Source organism: Eubalaena glacialis, chromosome 4, assembly GCF_028564815.1.
Source record: "Eubalaena glacialis isolate mEubGla1 chromosome 4, mEubGla1.1.hap2.+ XY, whole genome shotgun sequence".
Classification (NCBI taxonomy): domain Eukaryota; kingdom Metazoa; phylum Chordata; class Mammalia; order Artiodactyla; family Balaenidae; genus Eubalaena; species Eubalaena glacialis.
In genome coordinates, this window is record NC_083719.1 from 53,502,726 (window position 1) to 53,521,835 (window position 19,110).

At 38.4% G+C, this 19,110-nt stretch overlaps 1 protein-coding gene across 7 annotated transcripts in view; it reads left to right on the forward strand.

Moving 5' to 3' along the window:
- Positions 1-19,110, forward strand: part of MAST4 (microtubule associated serine/threonine kinase family member 4) — a 563,146-nt gene that overhangs the window by 432,428 nt on the left and 111,608 nt on the right. For all 7 annotated transcript variants that reach the window (XM_061189315.1, XM_061189320.1, XM_061189316.1 and 4 more), the window contains one exon: positions 10,597-10,685. In XM_061189315.1, the coding sequence (XP_061045298.1) occupies positions 10,597-10,685 (89 nt within the window). The remainder of the gene's footprint in view (positions 1-10,596; positions 10,686-19,110) is intronic.

The window sequence follows — 19,110 nt, forward strand, 5'->3', positions numbered from 1 at the left end:
TTCACGTTGGACACAAATAGTAGGGGACTAAGTGCTTAAGTATGGGAGGAACACACAACTCATTTTAATATCCATTTGGCAGTTTTCCTGTTATTTCTCCATTTAGGAAACATTTTCTTCTACTTGTGCCCATTATCACAGCTTTGACATTCCTGTCATTAGCAGAATGTCATTTTGCAAGATTCTGAATTGGGCGCAGCTAGCAACAAAACATACCAGAAAGAGGATGGCTTTTTGCCACGTGACTTTTCCTCACAGAAAAGCACGAAGTGGAGCTCGGATGTGGGCTTTCCATGTGTGTCTGTTTGTCTTCTGACTGTGGAGGCCCGGGAATCAGAGACAGTTCATTTGTGGGCAAAGCATTATGCCAAATTGCTGTGAATGCAAAATGCTTTCGAGTTGGGAGGGCGTTAAATAGTCATGCTGTTCATCCCGGGCTTGACATAAATTTCTGTTGAGTGTCATAAAAGGAGATCCGGTGGTTACGGAAGTCAGCTCCCCCTCCCTTTTTGTGGGTCAGATTGGAGCGGCCCCAGAATCCTGTGAACCAGAAAGAGGGAGCAGAGCTTTTGATTCGTATGGGTCGTGTTTAGCTTTATAGATAAATTACCCTACTACAGTAAAACATATCCACCAAATTAAATGTTTCTAGGTGTAGCAAGTTAAACTGAGATTTAATTTCTGTATGGAGAAGCCCAGAGTGGGTAAAACAATATTATATCAGTTCAGCTGTTATATATATTTGTTCAAATAAGATTTGAATGTAAGAAAATCTTCCAATCCAGCTTTATAAAGTTGATGACCATTTCTTTAAAGCAATAAAGCAGGAGGTACTAGGTACAGGGGAAAGAAGTTAATCGTACAGTTTTATTATAGTATTTCTAGAAAGGCGGAGCAGAACATTAGATTTAAGCTGTTACGTTTGCTCTGGTTTGATGCGGCCACCACTTAGTTTTTTTGGAAAGATTTCTCTGCATAGCACTGGCCAACTGAGAAAAATCCAATGCTATTAAATTAAATTCATTAAAGGTAATTTTTGTAGTTGGACTTTGAACTTGGTTTTCTACTACTCAAAAAAAAATGTATCAAGTTGTGACTTTTCTCCATATTGAGTATGAAACATGGAAGTTTTAAAAAAAAATGTCACACACATCCCCCAACCCCCAAAACACAAACACACTTGTAAAGTAGAGGTTTAGAAGAACATTAGTTTGTATTTTGTTTATTTTTCCTTAACTCTCAAACATGTCTGTAGACTTATCTTTGGTCACTGTCTACAGCTGCCCTGAGAACAACCAAAGGCTTGTGTGTCAGTCTCATAGGTGTTTGTTTTTAAAACCCTTTAGCCAGTTATAAAATTGGGGCCACCACCTTGGTCCCTCCCTCAGCTGACTCATTGCCACTTTGATAGCCCAGCCAGAGGTCAGCCCAGCCAGGTAATAACAGCTCTTAGCCTTGCAGGACAGATTAGACCATATTTTTGAATGACTCCATGCAATGTTTGGCCAAATCAGCCTTTGAAGCAGTTTGCCAAGATACAGTACATGCCCTTCAACTCTTGGATCAGAGTTAATGACCTTACCTTTGCAGCACTTTCTCCACACCCTCATCTCAAGTACAAACAATCTTTATTACGTGTCTTTGGTGTGAGGTTTGAGCTATTATGCTCTGCGTGACTAGTCAAAAGTCCAGAATTCATCTCATCATTGACTGTTCCAGCCCTTAAGTGTCTTCATTCAAATAGATGACCTGCCCTGATGTCTTAGGATTCTTGGGGGATGTGCAGGCTAGGTATGTCCCATAATGCATGTTGCAGATAAATTGCTCTAAAAAAAATGAACAGGTATTGAGAGCCTTCTCACTTTAATTACTTTTTACTTCTAACATTTTCAGCAGTTGGACTTAACTCTGCTGCTATAAATCCCATATTATTACCAGCTCCTGCTTGACTTTGACCATTGTGATATGCCCCTCTTTTAATTCCTCTGATTTCTCATTGTAATTTTATTCAGAATGACGTGTATGTAGGTTTTCTCAGTAAGATATTTCACATCATATAAACCTGTCAGCTCTTTGTGTTTTCTCAGTTATACACGGCCTTGATCAAGCTAGTAGAATTAGACTATAATATCGTCTTAGATCAGTTTAGTCTTGTAGATTAGACTCTGTTTGTCCTCCAAGTTAAATTAGAAACTCCTTAATGGTAGGAACCATATTTAGTTAGTTATTCAAAAATATTTACTGAATCTCTATTCAAGTCATTTGTATTTTCTGTATTTTTCTGGGTATCCAAAGAGATTCACTGTGATAGAAAATATAATCTTCGACCTCAAGGATCTTATCCCCTATCCTAGATGGTAAGCTCCAGGTGGAATCCCTGGTTATGTTTACTGAATGAATGCGTGACCACAGAGTGGATGCTCTGCTTGCCAGGGTCACTCTGGTGCAACATGGTGCACGTCAGCCCCCCAATCAGTCACATGCTCACGTATGACATCAGGGCTCACCATGTCAGCCACATAGAGATAGCTGTGTTCATGTATCTCACTTTGAAATAGCCACAAATGGAATAACTGAGACGAAATAGGTTTAAAAAAAGTTTCTGTGTCAGGCAGATCACCAAGATAAAGGGGTTATTTAGGGAAGACCTATGAAATGGAGGGACAATTTGTCATACTTAGCATATACTATAAAATTCCAGTGCTTATTAGTTATGAAAATACGTTTCAAAGCTGATTGGGATTTTATCTCATACTTTAGATAGCAACACATTTTTGTTTGTACAACTCTGCCAGATTCTGCCTTAGAATGCAGTTATCTGTGAATCATTCTTAGCTCTTCTTTTATACTTTAAACACTTTGAGAGTGTTTTCTTCATTTTCTTATTGCCCATCGTACTTGCCCATAAATGTTTTTTACATTGACTAGCATCTTGCCAATATCTGTATGTTCAGCCATCTCTCTCTTCCTGTACAAAGACAGAAAATTGGGCTAGACATCACCAAGGGTTTATCTTAATGGATTAGATATATTTACAAGAAGTACTGTATACAGTAATATATATATTTTCCTCAGAATTTTTGAAAGCTTGGAGACCTATACCTTCCTCTAGGCATGTAACTAGCCTAATTTTTTTGCTCCTAGGTGAAAGCAGTATGAGCAGTCATTCATTTCCATTATAATTAATGCCTTTTAAAAGGAGTTTTTCTACTAACAGAAAAGTTAAGTTCAAGTATCAAGCCGATATACCCCGGATGTAATATATCCCGGATGACGATAAACTAGGTCATTGCATTGATGCCCGTATGCAGAGGGCTGAAGCTCTGTGCTTGGCAGTCACCACAGTTCTAGCTACCTGCTCTTTCTCCAGTGTTTCAGAGGCTGTACAAAAGAGCATGGACTGCTCTCATACCTGCATTGAATCTTGGGAGCGATTTTGGCATGAGTTTTTAAAATAAAATGCTGTATTTTGAAGTTGAGTCACAGGAGATGGGGTGTACTAGGCGTGCCTGTCCGCTTAGCTCCCTAACCGGCCTTTCTCCCTCCTCCTTTGGTTATTGCAATCTAGCAGCCAGAATGATTCTCTTAAAACAAAACTCAGATGGTGTTTAAAACCTTCCAACAGCTTCCCTTTTCACCCAACCAGTCTCCGTGCTGTGGCCTGCACCTGCCCCAGAGGTGGCCCTGGGCTCTGTCCACTGTCCTCTTGGCTGTTCGCCTCTGGCCAGCTCCCCTCCCGCACGCTGGCCTGCCTGCTGGTCCTGGAGCACTCCTGACCAGGGCCTTTGCTCTTCCTGAATGTTCACTCCCTCATCCTCCCATCTTACTCAGACACCGCCCCCCGCCCCTCCCCCCACCCCATTCGGCTTTCCCTAACCATCTGTTTAAGATTGTGATTTCCCACATCTGTGCTCCGTATCCTACCCTCTGCGTCATTCTCCATCGCCATCCCTCATACTACAGATGTCTTCACCATCTCCCATACTATCTTACTAGTTTATTATGTTTATTATCTGCTTCCTTCTCTAGAATACAGGTCTCTAGAGGACAGCAGGGATATTTGTTTGTTTAGAGTAGTACCTAGCATGTATTAGGAGCTCGAAAAGTAATTTGTTGAATGAATCAGTGGAACCTTGGGGGGAGCCCTGATTTCATGGGCCATAGGGAAGACATCGGCAGTGTCATAACTTCACCTAAATAACAGAGTATGTCACGGACAGGAATATTAATGCTTTGCTTCCTGTTGCCTTCTAAGGAGCACTAAAGCTTATCCAGCCAGCTACCAGCTGTGGCCTCCTTGTGCTCTACAGGAAAAGGGGTAGAGCTGTAGACAAGAGGCCCAGAGGAAGGGTAGATTGATTTACATATGAAAGACAAAAAAGTTATTTCTGGAGAAGACAATACTATGAAGACAGACATGGAGAGAAGGGCAAGGCAGCATCTGAAGGAATTAAGGATTTGGGGGAGAAGTGTCCAAAGAAAATTGTAAGGAAGACTTGCTTTATGTTGCATGATATAATTTTTCTTTCAAATTCAGTCTCGAAGATACTTTTCAAGGCTTTTACAATCATGTTTGCAAATACACAGAGGCCTAGATATTTAATGTTGCACAAAGAAAAAAGAAATGTCCATGATATACATAATTTTAGTGCATTTAATAATCCTAAAATTTGCTTCAAATGAATAATCTAAAAAAGGCATGAATTAAACCCATATTTATGTTGCCATGGTTAAATCTCAAAAATATAATGTTGAGTGAAAAAAAAAGTAAGTTACAGAATATCTATAATATATAGTGTGTGCTAAAGTGCAATTTATCCAAAAAGTCAAAAACATGAGTGTCATACAAATATAAATATGTGTCAGAGATTTTATTTAACTTATTAATGAGGACAACAGTAAGAGATTTTGAAAACCATATATATACATAAAATATATAAATATATTAAAATATATATAAATGTATATATTATATACATATAATCAGAAATGATGAAATAAAATTTGCTAATAGATACAAAACCAGTTAATATCTCGTAGGACAATGATATTAAATGTTTCGGGTCATCTCTCTGTGGGTGGATATTAACTGTATTTGCACAAGACAAAATTCATTTACATTATTATGGACAAGAATCACTTGTATTACTACTAGTTTTCTCCAACTTAACTGCAACCCCTACAGCGTTTAAAGTAGCCTAGTCACTAGAAAGACAGTGAAAGGTGTACACCCTTATAGAACCAGATAATCCCTGGGAGGTTCACTGCACAAAGCCTTCCCAGCCACTGAAAGGACATATATATACTAAAGATTGGGAATAAACATCAGAAAATGATACCATTGTTCATTTCAGGTGGTGGGAATTGTTTGATTATTTTTCTATATTTTCTATATTTTTAAAATTTCATAAACCAAACAAAAATAGTTAATAACTCCTCTAATCTGGTCTAACCCCTTCATTGTAAAGATAAGGAAACAGAAGCCTGCCTGTTTTATAACATGTTTTCAGCAATACCACATTAGCTAGACAATTTCTGCCTCCTGTTCATGCCCAGTTTCTTCCACTTCTGCCTTCCTCTTTGTTCAAGGAATATTCAGTGTTCAGATTCTATTAAGGTATCAGGAAATAGTTAGCAGATGTTCACATTCAGTAAAGCTATGGTCTATAATTGGCCTCCTGTGCAGATTTATCAAATTTTTCATCAAGATGAATTAATAAATTATAGGCTAGCTTTTCAGAATTCCTGGAGCTCTTCTTAGGCAATTCACTGCCCCTCAATTGTGGTCAGTCATATGTCGTACTGAGAGTTGACCTTTCAAGTCGGCTGTGACTGTTAGAAATTACTGCCTGTTTGGGTTTCTCTTTCTCAGCTTGCCCTACCACGATCAGACATGATCAGTATTCATGTCCCCAAATGATTGTAATTTAAAATTAAGCTGCATTTCAGCTACTCAGAACAGTTGCAGAAAGCCACAGCCTGGTGGGCCTCACAGCTTTTACAGACCTGGTAGAGGATAATTAACAGGTTCTTCTGCCAGGAGAGATGTGACAGATCCAGGTGTGAGACTTTTACAGGTCCTGCCACGCCCTTCATACGGAGCTCTGAGCATAAGGACGATCTAGGCGGAAATAGAATATGGGCGCTTTGGACCAAAAATCCATACACCGCCTTCCCCTCCCCTCCCTCAGCTAGTAGCCCGCGTTCCTTTGTCCCTCACTCTGATCAGGCCTGACTTACACGATGAAATGCGTGATCTGTCTCTTTATCCTCCTGACAAATGGAAGGTGCTCTTGGCAATCATTAGGAGATGGGGAAGCTCCTTGTGAAACTGCTTTGGTGAGCGGGAACAGTGAACTCAGGGAGCAGAGCGGCACCCTGTGTGATCCCAGGTCACCTGCCTGAGCCAAAACACCACACCAGCAAATAAAACACTTCCCGGTGGTGGCTTCCTGTCGTGCTAAAGCGTCTCCAACCGAGTGCCCATTCCAACTGTGCCGTTCTTCTCACAGAGGGTTCTGTCCCCACCTGCCTCGCCTCCCGGCCCGCAGGGGCCAGACAGTCCTACTGACTCGGAAGTACTGTCATTGCCTTTCACCCTCCCATTCTTCTCAGATCCCAGGTCCACAGTCAGCAGTACTTATTGTACTCTGTGTGTGTGTGTGTGTGTGTGTGTGTGTGTGTGTGTATGTGTTTGTGTGTGTGTTTTCTGTTGGTAGGTGGATCTTTCTAGGCAGGAACCAAAGGAATGAGGTAACAAGGAAAGCTCACTTAGCACCATCAGCCCCTGTTCTAATCCATCGTTTACCTTTGCCTTTGTCTCACGTTATATATGGCTATCTTCTTGGGCTAAATTCAGATTTTGCAAGTAAAGAATCTGTGCCATTGTGTCACCTTGCCAACTGAGAGAACAGACTGAGCATGTCATCATAGGCTGTGTCCCCATGTGGTTTTTCAGCTGGGTGGCCTGAAGAGGAGCAGGTGCTTTGTGGGCAATGGTTGTTCCTGGCTTCAGCTTTCAGAGGCAAGCACGGGCAGGGTGGATGGCTTCCATTTCTTCTTAAAGAGTGAAGCAGAAAGATTGCATTTTGGGGATGGATAGCTGGAACTTGAATTCATAACTGTTCTTTGGTTTCACTTTTGCAATCAAATACCTTTAAGGTTCCTAAGGCTGAACGAGAGATAACTCTTTACAAGCTCAAATGGTTAGAAGAGGATAAGTTTTCAACAAGAGATTCTTGCTAGAGTAGAAATGATGTTCCTATTTTACCTGGTAGGATGGCACTTGTTTTTTTCCTTGGGTGACATGGCTTGAGAAAAAGCAAGGGTGATTCAACTTAGTTATGCTGGTGAAAGAAAAGGGACCTTGAGTTTGCTCAGGTGGTGATGTTTCTGCTATTTTATCACTTTATGGGTTAAATGAGTATGGTGTGGTCGCCAGCACCGCAGGAGCCTCCTCACACCTGCTAGCCATGAGCTTCTCCTTTCATCAGCAGAGGAGAGTGTGATACCTGGATGAGTAAATAATGACAACAGAGGTCAGCTCAGCATTTTACACCAGTGTCATTATTAACGCTGGCAGTGCCAGGTGCTGTGGCAGTCTAGGTAGTAAATACTCACAGGTCCTGCCCATTAGGAGTTCTCTTGTTGTGGGGTTAAATGCAGATTTTAATTCATTTATTGGGAATCAGGTACCTAGAACAATAAGATTAAGTGACTGTCAGGGATACCAGAAGTAGGTGATAGTGAGATTGGATGGCCACCCCTCCCCTCCAACTTTGAAAAGTTATATACAGAATATCTCAATAGGGTCCCAGTATTTTTAAAGTATTAATATATATATCAAGATCTAGGTATTTTAAGGTTAAATACAGTAAAAAAAATATGCCCCTTTACCCTTAAGAATGTTAGCAACAAATAAGTTCCTTTGAGAGGCCAAGACCCTACTTCAGAGTGTAGAGATTTGTGTACATATGTAAATCTCTGTCTTGGTCTGTATTTTGTAAAGTCTGGTTTTGCCATGCTGAGGAACATTTCATGTTTAAAAGCTTCCTGTTTGACTTTGAGAGATTCAAAAATTTTACTACTCTCACTAGCTTCAGGCTAAAGAGCCATATAGAAGTTAGAGAAGACACTTTCAGTTTTGATTGTTCATCACATTTGTCAATAAGATATCCCTCCGATTATTTAAGGATTTGTGTAACATAATACCAGTACCTTAATTATGGTGAACTGTTCAAATTCTGAGGCAACTTGTTTTTAACTTCTTCTAACCTACTTTTATATTATTAGATAAAGAATCCTATGTTTTCTTTCACCATTAATTACATTCATAATCATCAGTTTGTAAAGTTTACAAATCTTTTTAGATGGTGGGCAAACATGGGATGAATGTAATATAAACTTTGTTCTTGTTTTTATGTTTTACATTGTTATATTTTTATATTGGCCAAGCAGATTCCATCAAGTTTTATTCCCACGTTTCTTTTTGAGTTTTTTTTTTTTTTTAAATCACATTTTTTTAATCACATCAGTACTTTTCCACCCTTTTTTTTTGGGTAGACTTTAAATAACTGATACAATTGTGAGAATTTTTTGTTTGTGTTTTTCTTTGTTTTAAATACAAATTATTGGCTACTTACTTGACTTGTTATGGTAATGTACTAGTCATTCTATTTGTTTCTTAGGAAAATTCAATTAAAATGTTTTTAAGAAATATTTTCTAAATTTTAGCTTTGCCAGCATATTTCACTGAAATTCTTATGTAAGATATTCATTAGGTTACTGTTTCTATTGATATATATTTCTTATTTATTTGATTTACATATATAAAAATTAATAAATGAATGTCAATAGGAAATTTTCATAAATGATTTAGATCAAATACTAAATGTAAAAAATAATACAAATAGCCATTTTTGTGTAAGCTAACCTGTATTACAATTAACTTGTTCAAATTAGCAAATAACTTTGCTGAGAGTTCCAGGATATAAATCTGTCATTTATAATTTCTCTTATTAACATCAACAAGTTGATATATTTAATATTCCTATATTAAAATTAAAGGAGACATTAATTTGAATTAACACTAAATACATTGTACAATATTTTTTTAAAAAAACAATCACACGATCTGACTTAACGGTTATGAATTTAATAGGCCAAATAATGGTTCTTGATAGATGAGTTGATAATACCACATTCCATCTTCATAATTATCAAGGGTCTATTCTTATTCAACAACTTCTTTAAGGCTGAGTAAACATGATCGTAATTAAACTCACAGATAATGCTAGGGGGTGTTGATTGCTCCAGTAAGGAAAATAAAATGATGCAGCCTGACCTTAAGAAATTATAAATATGGGAATGTTGACAAATGATAATAAGCAGCAAACATCTAAGAGAGAGGATTGGTTCCCAAGTCAATATTGGAGAAAGAAATTTGGTTTGGTTTTGAAATGTGTTGTTTGAATCATATTTAGAAATGTTCCTTTCAAATATTTTATACGACTTCTCAATTATGTCCACTATATGTTATTTAGAAGTTAGGTGAAAATTCCTGTTTCAAGAATGCTGTAACAGGTATATTCTGAATTAAGAAGACATTACAATAAATCTTTAATGGTCGATAAGGGCACCAAGTGTAGGAGGATGGAATCATAGTGCCCTGAACCTTATTATAGGTGAATTCAATGAGGTAACCTGCTGGTTTGTATTATCCTTTTCTAACCACTATACTGATTGTGAAGTACCAGTCAGTACTGAAGAAAAGCAAATGAAAGTAAGATAACATCCACTTCATCATCAACCAGTTTTGCATTTATGTTATTCTTTGAGGCTTGTGAAAGTTACTTTGCAATCATATTAGCTATTTTTTAACTTTCTAGTAGCAGAAACAGGAAAAAATAGTTACCCTGTGCCCATATGTAGCAATTTATTTCTACTCACTGGGTACCAGGATAAAAAACAGTAGGTAGTGTGCCTGTGAGAAAAGGCCTTCATTGTTATTTTAATACAAACTGGAATCTGTTTTTATGATTCCAAAATATTTACCTTAATAAGGAGTTTGAATGCAGTATGAAGATGAAAAATGAATGAGTAGTGAAATACATTTATCTTAGACATTGGCTGTTCTATTGACAAAAGGCACAGCTATGAAATTTGTCTAAATAATTAGATTTTTAATTAGTGCATCATTGTAAGATTAATGTCATTGTTCTTCATTGCATGTAATTTTGTATTAGAAATTTCATGTCAACAAAGATGCTACCTGTGGTTTGCTATTTGAATCCTTAATTTATCACTTGTGTGTGTGGCATATCACATATTTGCAGTCAAGAGCCAAAAGAAGGCATTTGATGATAACTTGGTGGTGAGGAATATTGATGGTGTTATATATGATATGAATACATTATATTTTCTAATATTCAGGAAACAGCCGCCCTTCAAATATTAGTGAGTACATATTGACTTGCAAAAATTTTAGAAATAGCATGCGCGGATAGATTGTTCAACCTAAGCTATGTCTACTTTGAACATACTTGAACGTTATTATTATTATTGCTTTTAAAACTGGTTTTCCTTTCCTTTGGACAGTTGCCGAACCAGCAACCGGAAGAGCTTGATAGGTAATGGGCAGCCCCCAGCACTGCCTCGGCCTCACTCACCTCTCTCTGCTCATGCAGGTAATGAAATACCTTTTCTTGAGTTCTGTTTTACTTCCTCTTGCTAGTTTTTAAAATACAGGCATTTTGAAATTTAGATGCGTCTCCCCACCTTGTTATCTTGGTTTCCCTGTAGCTTTGTCACTAAGTTGTTCTTTCTCATCAGTCAGCCCAAACCTTATCTTCTCTTTGAGCGCTCGGATCTGAAAGGGAGAAATCCTTTTTATATGGGGTCCTATTCCAGATATTTTTTTTCTCCACATCTGAATTTGTGGATGATGCAAGTCACGCTCCCATGTTAGGATTTCCTTTGGGAAACGTGGCCATGATAGTTCACGTGAAGAGGATTAGTGTCAAGAACTGTAAGGGAGGAAAAATATCTTTTCCCTCTCCCCTTCTAACTTCTCCACTGGGGACCCAGTAACCAGAGACAGATTAACAAAGGAAAAGCATACACATTTATTTAACATACGTTTTACGGAACATGGGAGCATTCATGAGGAAATGAAAACCCAAAGGAACGGTTAAATCGGATTGTTTTTACAGTAGTTTGGTGAAGAGAGGGGAGTTGTGCAAAGACGTATAGGACAAAGGTGAGCTAGTTGTAGTAAGCTGGGGGAAAGTTAGCAAGGACTGTTTGTTCAGATTCCTCTGTGTCCCTTGTCTTCAGAGATAAGAAGGCTCCTTTCCTCCAAGTGTAGGGAGGGTGCCTCTCACAAGAAGGTTTTATGACCTGCTTACGGGGCAGGTCAGAAGGCCCTTCCTGCACATGCTGTTTCCCAAATCCCTTCACCTTAAAATAGCCAATGTGCCAGTGCACCATATTTTGGGGTCTCATGTCCTAAAGTGCGTCAAAACTATTCAGCATTTTCTCCCTAAAGTTGAACTTATCTATTGTATATATTAGCTAGCACAAACGATGCTGCTCTGAGCGGTCTAGAACATGTCTTCTCTTGTAACGTGGGCAAGAGTTTATCTAAAGTTTTACCTGCCAGTGGTGTCGATATAACTTATCTTTTCATCCAGAACCATTGTTGGGACAATGAAGATTCAAGAGATGAGACTCTTGGCCTCAAGAACTACTTAGAAGGATGGTAGAACCATATTACAAAAACTATGCAACAAAGACTGCTTTGTGTGTTTTTTGTTTGTTTGTTTGAATTCTATCTAAGATGGTGCAAAGGAGAGAAGGGTTAATTCCAATCAGGAAAGTTTGGGAGATACTGAAGGAGCCACTTGCTCATGATGTTGAAAGATGAGCAAGACTTTGGCAGGGGTGAGAGATGGGGGAATTTCTAGTGTGTGGCTAGAGTGTGGGAAGTACATGCTTGATTGTACAAGAATGTAAAGGTGAAAAGAGAGATGAAAGTCAGAAAGTTGAATGAATTTTGACTTTGAGCGCCTTTCACAGATTTTGAGGAGGATCTGTAGGAAGATGTGTTCGAGGTATGGAAGATGATGGGGTGAAAGGATGAGTGTTTAAGCCCTACCTCTGTTATACTCTTGTGGAAACTGTCACACGATAGGCTTTCAGGTGGTGTTGACTTATAAACTAGGCTATGACTGGCCCCCGGAAAGCAGTCCTTTTGCTTAGGGGGGCTCTCCAGCTGAGCGTGGAAGTTATCTAAACATGTTTGGGGACAAGACGGGACAGAGAGAGAGAGACGTAGTTGCCCCTTTGGAATAAATTTTATTTTCCTCATAGTAATAAAAGATGGTAAAGTTAAAAAGGCAAAGGACAAATTCATAAAATTATGATACTGTATGTAGTAAGACCACTAAAGTCCAGAAATGCTACTCTGAGGGAAAACTTTAGAGAAACTCCTACACATATATGCAAGAAGGTGTGCTCTAGACTCCTCGTAGTGGCATCATTTGTAGTAGCTAAACGTTTGAAGCAATGTGGCCCAAATGTCTATCAGTTGGAAAGTAGATAAATGAATTGTGGCGTAGTTATCTACGGAACACCGTGCGCCTAGAAAACAAATGAACTAGCACTCAAAGATAGTGTTGGGCAACAAGAGCAAGTTGCAAAAGAATCTTACTTAAACCACACATATAAGGTTAATGGATGCTACGTGCAATGTTTTGTTTAGGGATACACACACATACACATATAAATATGTATCTGTGTATGTACATTTATAGTAAGAGTCTAAAGGAAAATATGGTCATTTTAAAGACCCATTTTGTGTTAGTAGTTACGTCTGAGAAGGTGTCGGGGGTATAATTGTGGAGAGGGGTAAGCAGTTGGCAATATTACATTTCCAAAGCTGAATGGTGAATACACAACTATTTATATTCTTACCTTTATACTTTGGAGATTTTTATTACATCATTGTCATAATAGTGAAAGCTGACCAGAGGGTCAAGCAAGGCCAAATACTTTACTCAGCGGCTGGAATTATATCTTTGTCTTATCTTTTCATTCCTCTGTCAGAGTGCCCAGCAGTATATACAAGGTGCTAAGTATATGATAAATTTTATTTCTTATATATAATTCAGTCGTGATTAAAAAATTTAATCCTACTCCTCTTTGTAGTGTTCTGTAGTAATCGCATCATACTTGATGTGCCTGTTGATTAGTCTTTTATTGCCATTATTTTCTTCAGTTCTAATATTGAGATTAAAGAAAGTGTCATTAAGACTTTAATGATCCTTTTAATTATTATTTTTTTCTCTTTGGAGAATTCTTTTTCCTTCAAAACATAATTTTGTATTTAATCGGAGGAATGGGCAGAGAGAAGCCTGTCTTTCAGGTTCCGAGAGCATTTCCCCTTATGTTATGGAGGAACATAACAGGTTGTTATTCACTCAGAAGCTGTAGAAAAGTCTGTCTACTTTTTGTGAGAAATGGTATTTATCACAGTCTGGTAGGTTCCTATTTCTATATAAAAGAAGAATAAAATGTAAATTAAATAAAGGACCTGTCCTCACATCTTGATAACGCGAAACGCTTTCTCACTCGCTGTGTCTCTTACCTCTTCCTATTGCTACATTCTCTACTGCATATGGTACACAGAGGCCAGGGGGACAGTTCCTTGATGTCCCCATGAAAAACAAGAGAAAGAATAAGTGCCATCTCTCAGTGCTTAGTCACCCAGTAGATACACTTTCTATTCTTCTTAGGTAAGGATTATGTGAGTGAGGCCACGCATCACTGACATGAATTTATACCCATTGAATGAATCAGTAGAAACGAGACATTAATCTATTTGTATAGATGTGTCAGTGGTACCCTGAGGAAGAAGAGATACTGGCATCATGTTCTGGAGCTTATCTCCACAGACAAAATAGTGTTTGTTGACAGCCAGGCATTCCTAAACAAACCATGAACAGGTCAGTCCCATTAAAAAAAAAAAAAAAAGAAAGGTAAAAATCACAGGCTCCTAGTTCTATGCATGAAATTTAATCCAGAAGCCCCAAAGGAAAAGACTAGTATCTCTCTCCTAAGATGAAAAATTCTGTGTAATAAACAAAATCAAAAGAAAACAAAGTGTGAAAAATATTTTTATGACCATAAGTGACAAACATCTGATTGCCTTAATATACAAAGAGCTTGTGTAACTTGATATGAAAATAGTGAATGCACCAGGAGAAAAATGGGGAAAGGATGTAAAAGGCATGTCATAGAAAAAAATTAAATTGGTCAACAAAAATGTTTGAAATGATGATTCATTGCAATCATAAGAGAAATATGAACCAGAATAATGAGACACTATTGTTCACCTAGCATATTGTCAAAAATTTTGTAAAATTGATAGAATCCAATGATAGCAAGGTTGTGGAGAAACAGTCCCTCTCACATCACATAAGTGTTGATGTGAATTGGTACAACCCTTTTGGTTAGTTTGCAGTATCAGTTAAAATTTCAACTGCATTTACCCTTTCACCCAGCAAATCCATCTCTAGGAATTTATCTTACTGATATCTCACAGAATAACAGAAAATAATAAATCTAGCATTGCTTGTAACTAGCAAATAGAAAATTAAGTCGTTACCACTTTATTATTTAACATGCCCTTCATTAAGTGGCTGGTTTAGTAGAAAATAGTTCAGGTATAATCCAAGACTGCATGTTTGTTACAAAGAATGAGGTAGGCTTTTATGTTCTGATGTTAGAAAGCTGCCCAAGATAGACTGTTCAGCAAAAAAATACGCTGTGTAATTTTATATGTGTGTGTGTGTGTTTGAGTGCATATAGACATGCATAAATACTTGTATATTCATGCATATTCATAAGGAGTTTTTGGAAAGAGAAAGTTAGCAGTGTTTATCTTTGGAGAATAGGAAAGTAGGGAAATTAGTGTGTAGTGGTTTTATAATAAAATAAGGCTCTAAAAATAAAACCGGTAAAGGAAACAAAATAATACCTGCTTACTATGCAATAAATTACCAAAAATTTAGTGGCTTAAAACAATATCCATTTATTGATCTTACAGTTCTATACAAGTCTGGGTAGGCTTGACTTGTTTGCCTTCAGTGGAGCTCTCAAGGTATCTCAAGGCCAAAATCAAAGAAAGGTAGAAAGGATAAGCTCCTATTTCTGTAGGAACCCTCACCTGCTTTTTCTGCTCACGGTATCATAAGGCCAGAGTCAGTGTCAGTTATTGACCTTAAAAAAAAAAAACAAAAAGAGCTAGTTATTTTACCAGCAAAATGAGTTTATTTGGGAATAGCAGAGAATTACAGCAAACCATAGGTAAGTCGAAAAAACAAAGAAGAGAGGCTTTTGTTTTTACAGAAGAAAAGAGGAAGTTGGGAGGAGAGTCCAGGGTGGTGGTGGCTTCTCAGTGGCTGAGCTGTTGCTGGACTGGGAGAAATTCTTCCTTCCCCCTGCTGGGGTGTGAGTGGTAGTGTGTGAGAGCTCCCCTTTCAGGGCTTCCCCATGCCATTTAAAATGAGGCTTTCTTTATTTTCACACTGGGCTGGACTCTTATCTAGAGACTGGGAAAGAATCTACTTCCAAGCTTATGCAGATTGTGGACAGATTCAGATCCCTGCGGCTGTAGGACTGAGATCCACATTTTATCCTGGCTGTGAGCAGGAAGCTGCCCTCCTCCATCTTCAAGCCTGCGCTGGCACATCCAGTGATTCTCATGCTTCACATCTCTAACTTATCCTGCTATCAGTCAAAGAAAATTTTTTATTTTAAAGGGCTTATCTGATTGGGTCAGGGTTACTCAGTCTCTGTATATTAAAGTCAGGTGCTGTGGAACTTTAATTACGTCTGCAAAATCCCTTCATAGTAGTACCTAGATGAGGGTTAGGATAACTAGGAGACAGGAATCTTGAGGAGACCATTTTTAGAATTCTGCCTACCACAATATCACTTCAATATTGTATTTTGATTCAAATGGTTAAAGTCTGAGCTCTAAGAGTGATACTTAACAGAGGATGAGCCACAGACTAGATGTAGTCAAATAACTGAGACCCACTGACTCCAAACTTCTAGAGTCCTAGAATCAAATGTTGTCCCATTGGTCAAAATACCTAACCTTTGGTGTCTTCAAAAATTGTTTTACTGGGAATTTGCAGCTGGCTACTTAGATTCATTTATACAAGGGTTTCTGGAAGGAAAGGTGGAAAAAAGCCTCACTTTCCTATTGGACAACTCTAGGAGTTATTAAAGACAGGAAGTATTCTTAAACCACTAAGTACACATAACCTATTAGGTTTGTATCTACTTGGTAAAACTTGTATAAATTACTATCTATGTATCTATCTATTGAGCTACCTGTCTATCTGTCTGTCTATCTATCTGTCTATCTGTCATATATAGGGACCTCATTTCTGAAGGATTAGTTACCACTGTATTTGCTGCTCTACTCACCAAGTCTCTCTTCAAAGATATAACTGAGCTAAAGGAGGCCCATCCAGGTGAAAATAATCAGAGAACTGGAGTGATTGTATGAACAATACAACTCCAAGTGGAAACTTGCAAAACTCAGGAAAGTATTGGGGTAACACATGGGGTTAGGCAATGAAACATCCCGAATCCCACTCTTCAGAACACCCTGAGAACATTTCTATGTGCATTTCTTCATTATTTTCCCTTCTCCCCACCTCTACCCTTGGGGCCTTGGCTTAACAAACACAACCGAGAGTATAAATTAAGGTGGTTACCAAATAGAAACTATGAGACATCATGTACACTTTTTCAATAACGTTTTTATTGTTTCAGAAAACTGTGAGGCCCTTCCTCTTTTGAACTTGTGTTGGCATCTCTTTTGGAGCCACGCATTGGTCTCACCACTTCACAACTTGCTCTCCTTGCATTTCTGCTGTATCAGTTGTACTTATTCAGATGTGACACTGAATAGAATGGGGGTAAAAGGCAGTGGTTTTGTAGACAGGCACGCTGATACAAAGAATTGAAAGTCAGTAGTCCCGCAGTGAAGTGGAGATAGAGAAAAAATACACAAGGTGGAATAATAAATTCAACGAAGAGAGTCTGGGATAGAACAGGATTAGTCAACATTCCAGGGTGCCAGAGACGTACGTGAGAGCATCCCTGATGTTGGTGAGGAACTTCATTATAACACACTGCCCCAAGAATGTGAATGATAAGCTTGGAAGATATGTAGCTGGGTGGTAAGAGATTTAGTAAAACCTGAAATGTTGGCACTTTGTGCCCACCAAGTCCTTAATCCACTTACCAGTGTCCACATGACCCTGAGCCATTTTTAAGGTATGATAAAATCTCACAAGATATTTTGCAGCCTCTGTTCCCATGACTCTGATCTTCAAGGCTGATACGGTTAAAAAATAAAATGTGATATTCTGATTGTAACGGTAAGCTGAGAGTTTGTAGAAAACATGAGAAATTATATGGAAATATAAATCCCCTTTTTTTAAAAAAAAATAATTAATTAATTTATTTATTTTTGGCTGTGTTGGGTCTTAGTTGCTGTGCACGGGCTTTCTCTAGTTGCAGTGAGCGGGGGCTACTCTTCGTTGCGGTGCGCGGGCTTCTCATTGCGGTGGCTTCTCTTGTTGCGGAGCACAGGCTCTAGGCGTGTGGGCTCCGTAGTTGTGGCTCGCAGGCTCTAGAGCGCAGGCTCAGTAGTTGTGGAGCACAAGCTTAGTTGCTCCGCGGCATGTGGGATCTTCCCTGGCCAGGGCTCGAACCCATGTTCCCTGTATTGGCAGGCAGATTCTTAACCACTGTGCCACCAGGGAAGCCCATAAATCCCCTTTAAACCCACTATCCAAAGATAACCCTGCTGACATTTTATTGTATCTCTTGCCTTTTTTCCTGTACGTATTGTGTGTGTATGTGTCTGTACATCTGTACATGTGACTGAAATGCATATGATGTAACTTTTTCTTTACTCCATGCTTGCCAACACTAATGTTAAAGTTTTTCAGGTTCTGTTGACAGAGGCCAAGCATAATATCATAGTACCTTTTCCAGTTTTATTGGGATATAATTGACATGTAACACTGTATTTTAAGATGTACAACACAATGATTATATATCTTTTTTTTTTTAAAGACTGCCACAGTAAGTCTAGTTAATATCCATCGCCTCACATAGTTACACTTTTTTTTTCCTTGTGAGGAGAACTTTTTTTTTTAACATCTTTATTAGAGTATAATTGCTTTACAGTTTTGTGTTAGTTTCTGCTTGCATAACAAAGTGAATCAGCTATATGCATACGTATATCCCCATATCCCCTCCCTCTTGCGTCTCCCTCCCTCCCACCCTCCCTATCCCACCCCTCTAGGTGGTCACAAAGCACGGAGCTGATCTCCCTGTGCTATGCGGCTGCTTCCCACTAGCTCTCTATTTTACATCTGGTAGTGTATATATGTCAATGCTACTCTCTCACTTCGCCCTAGCTTACCCTTCCCCCTCTCTGTGTCCTCAAGTCCATTCTCTACGTCTGTGTCTTTATTCCCGTCCTGCCCCTAGGTTCGTCAGAACCTTTTTTTTTTTTTTTTTTTTTTTAGATTCCATATATGTGTATTAGGAGGAGAACTTCTAAGATTTACTCTTCCAGCAGCTTTCAAATATACAATACGGTTTTGCTAACTCTAGTCACCATGCTGTACATTACATCCCCAGAACTTATTTATCTTATAACTGGAAGTTTGTGCCTTTTGATCACCTTCACCCATTTCACCCACCCCCCAACTCTGGCAACCACCAGTCTTGTGGTTTTTAATTTCTTCCATTTTGTTGTTCTATCTATGAGTTTGTTTTTTTGTTTTGGTTTTGTTTGTAGATTTTACATATTACTGAGATCATACAGTATTTTTCTTTGACTTATTTCATTTAGCATAATGCCCTCAAGATTCATTGTGTTGTTGCAAATGGCAGGATTTCTTACTTTTTTATAGCTGGAGAGTATTCTGTTGTACATACACACCACATCTTCTTTATCCATTCATCTGTTGAAGGACACTTAGGTTGTTTCCATGTCTTGGCTACTGTAAATAA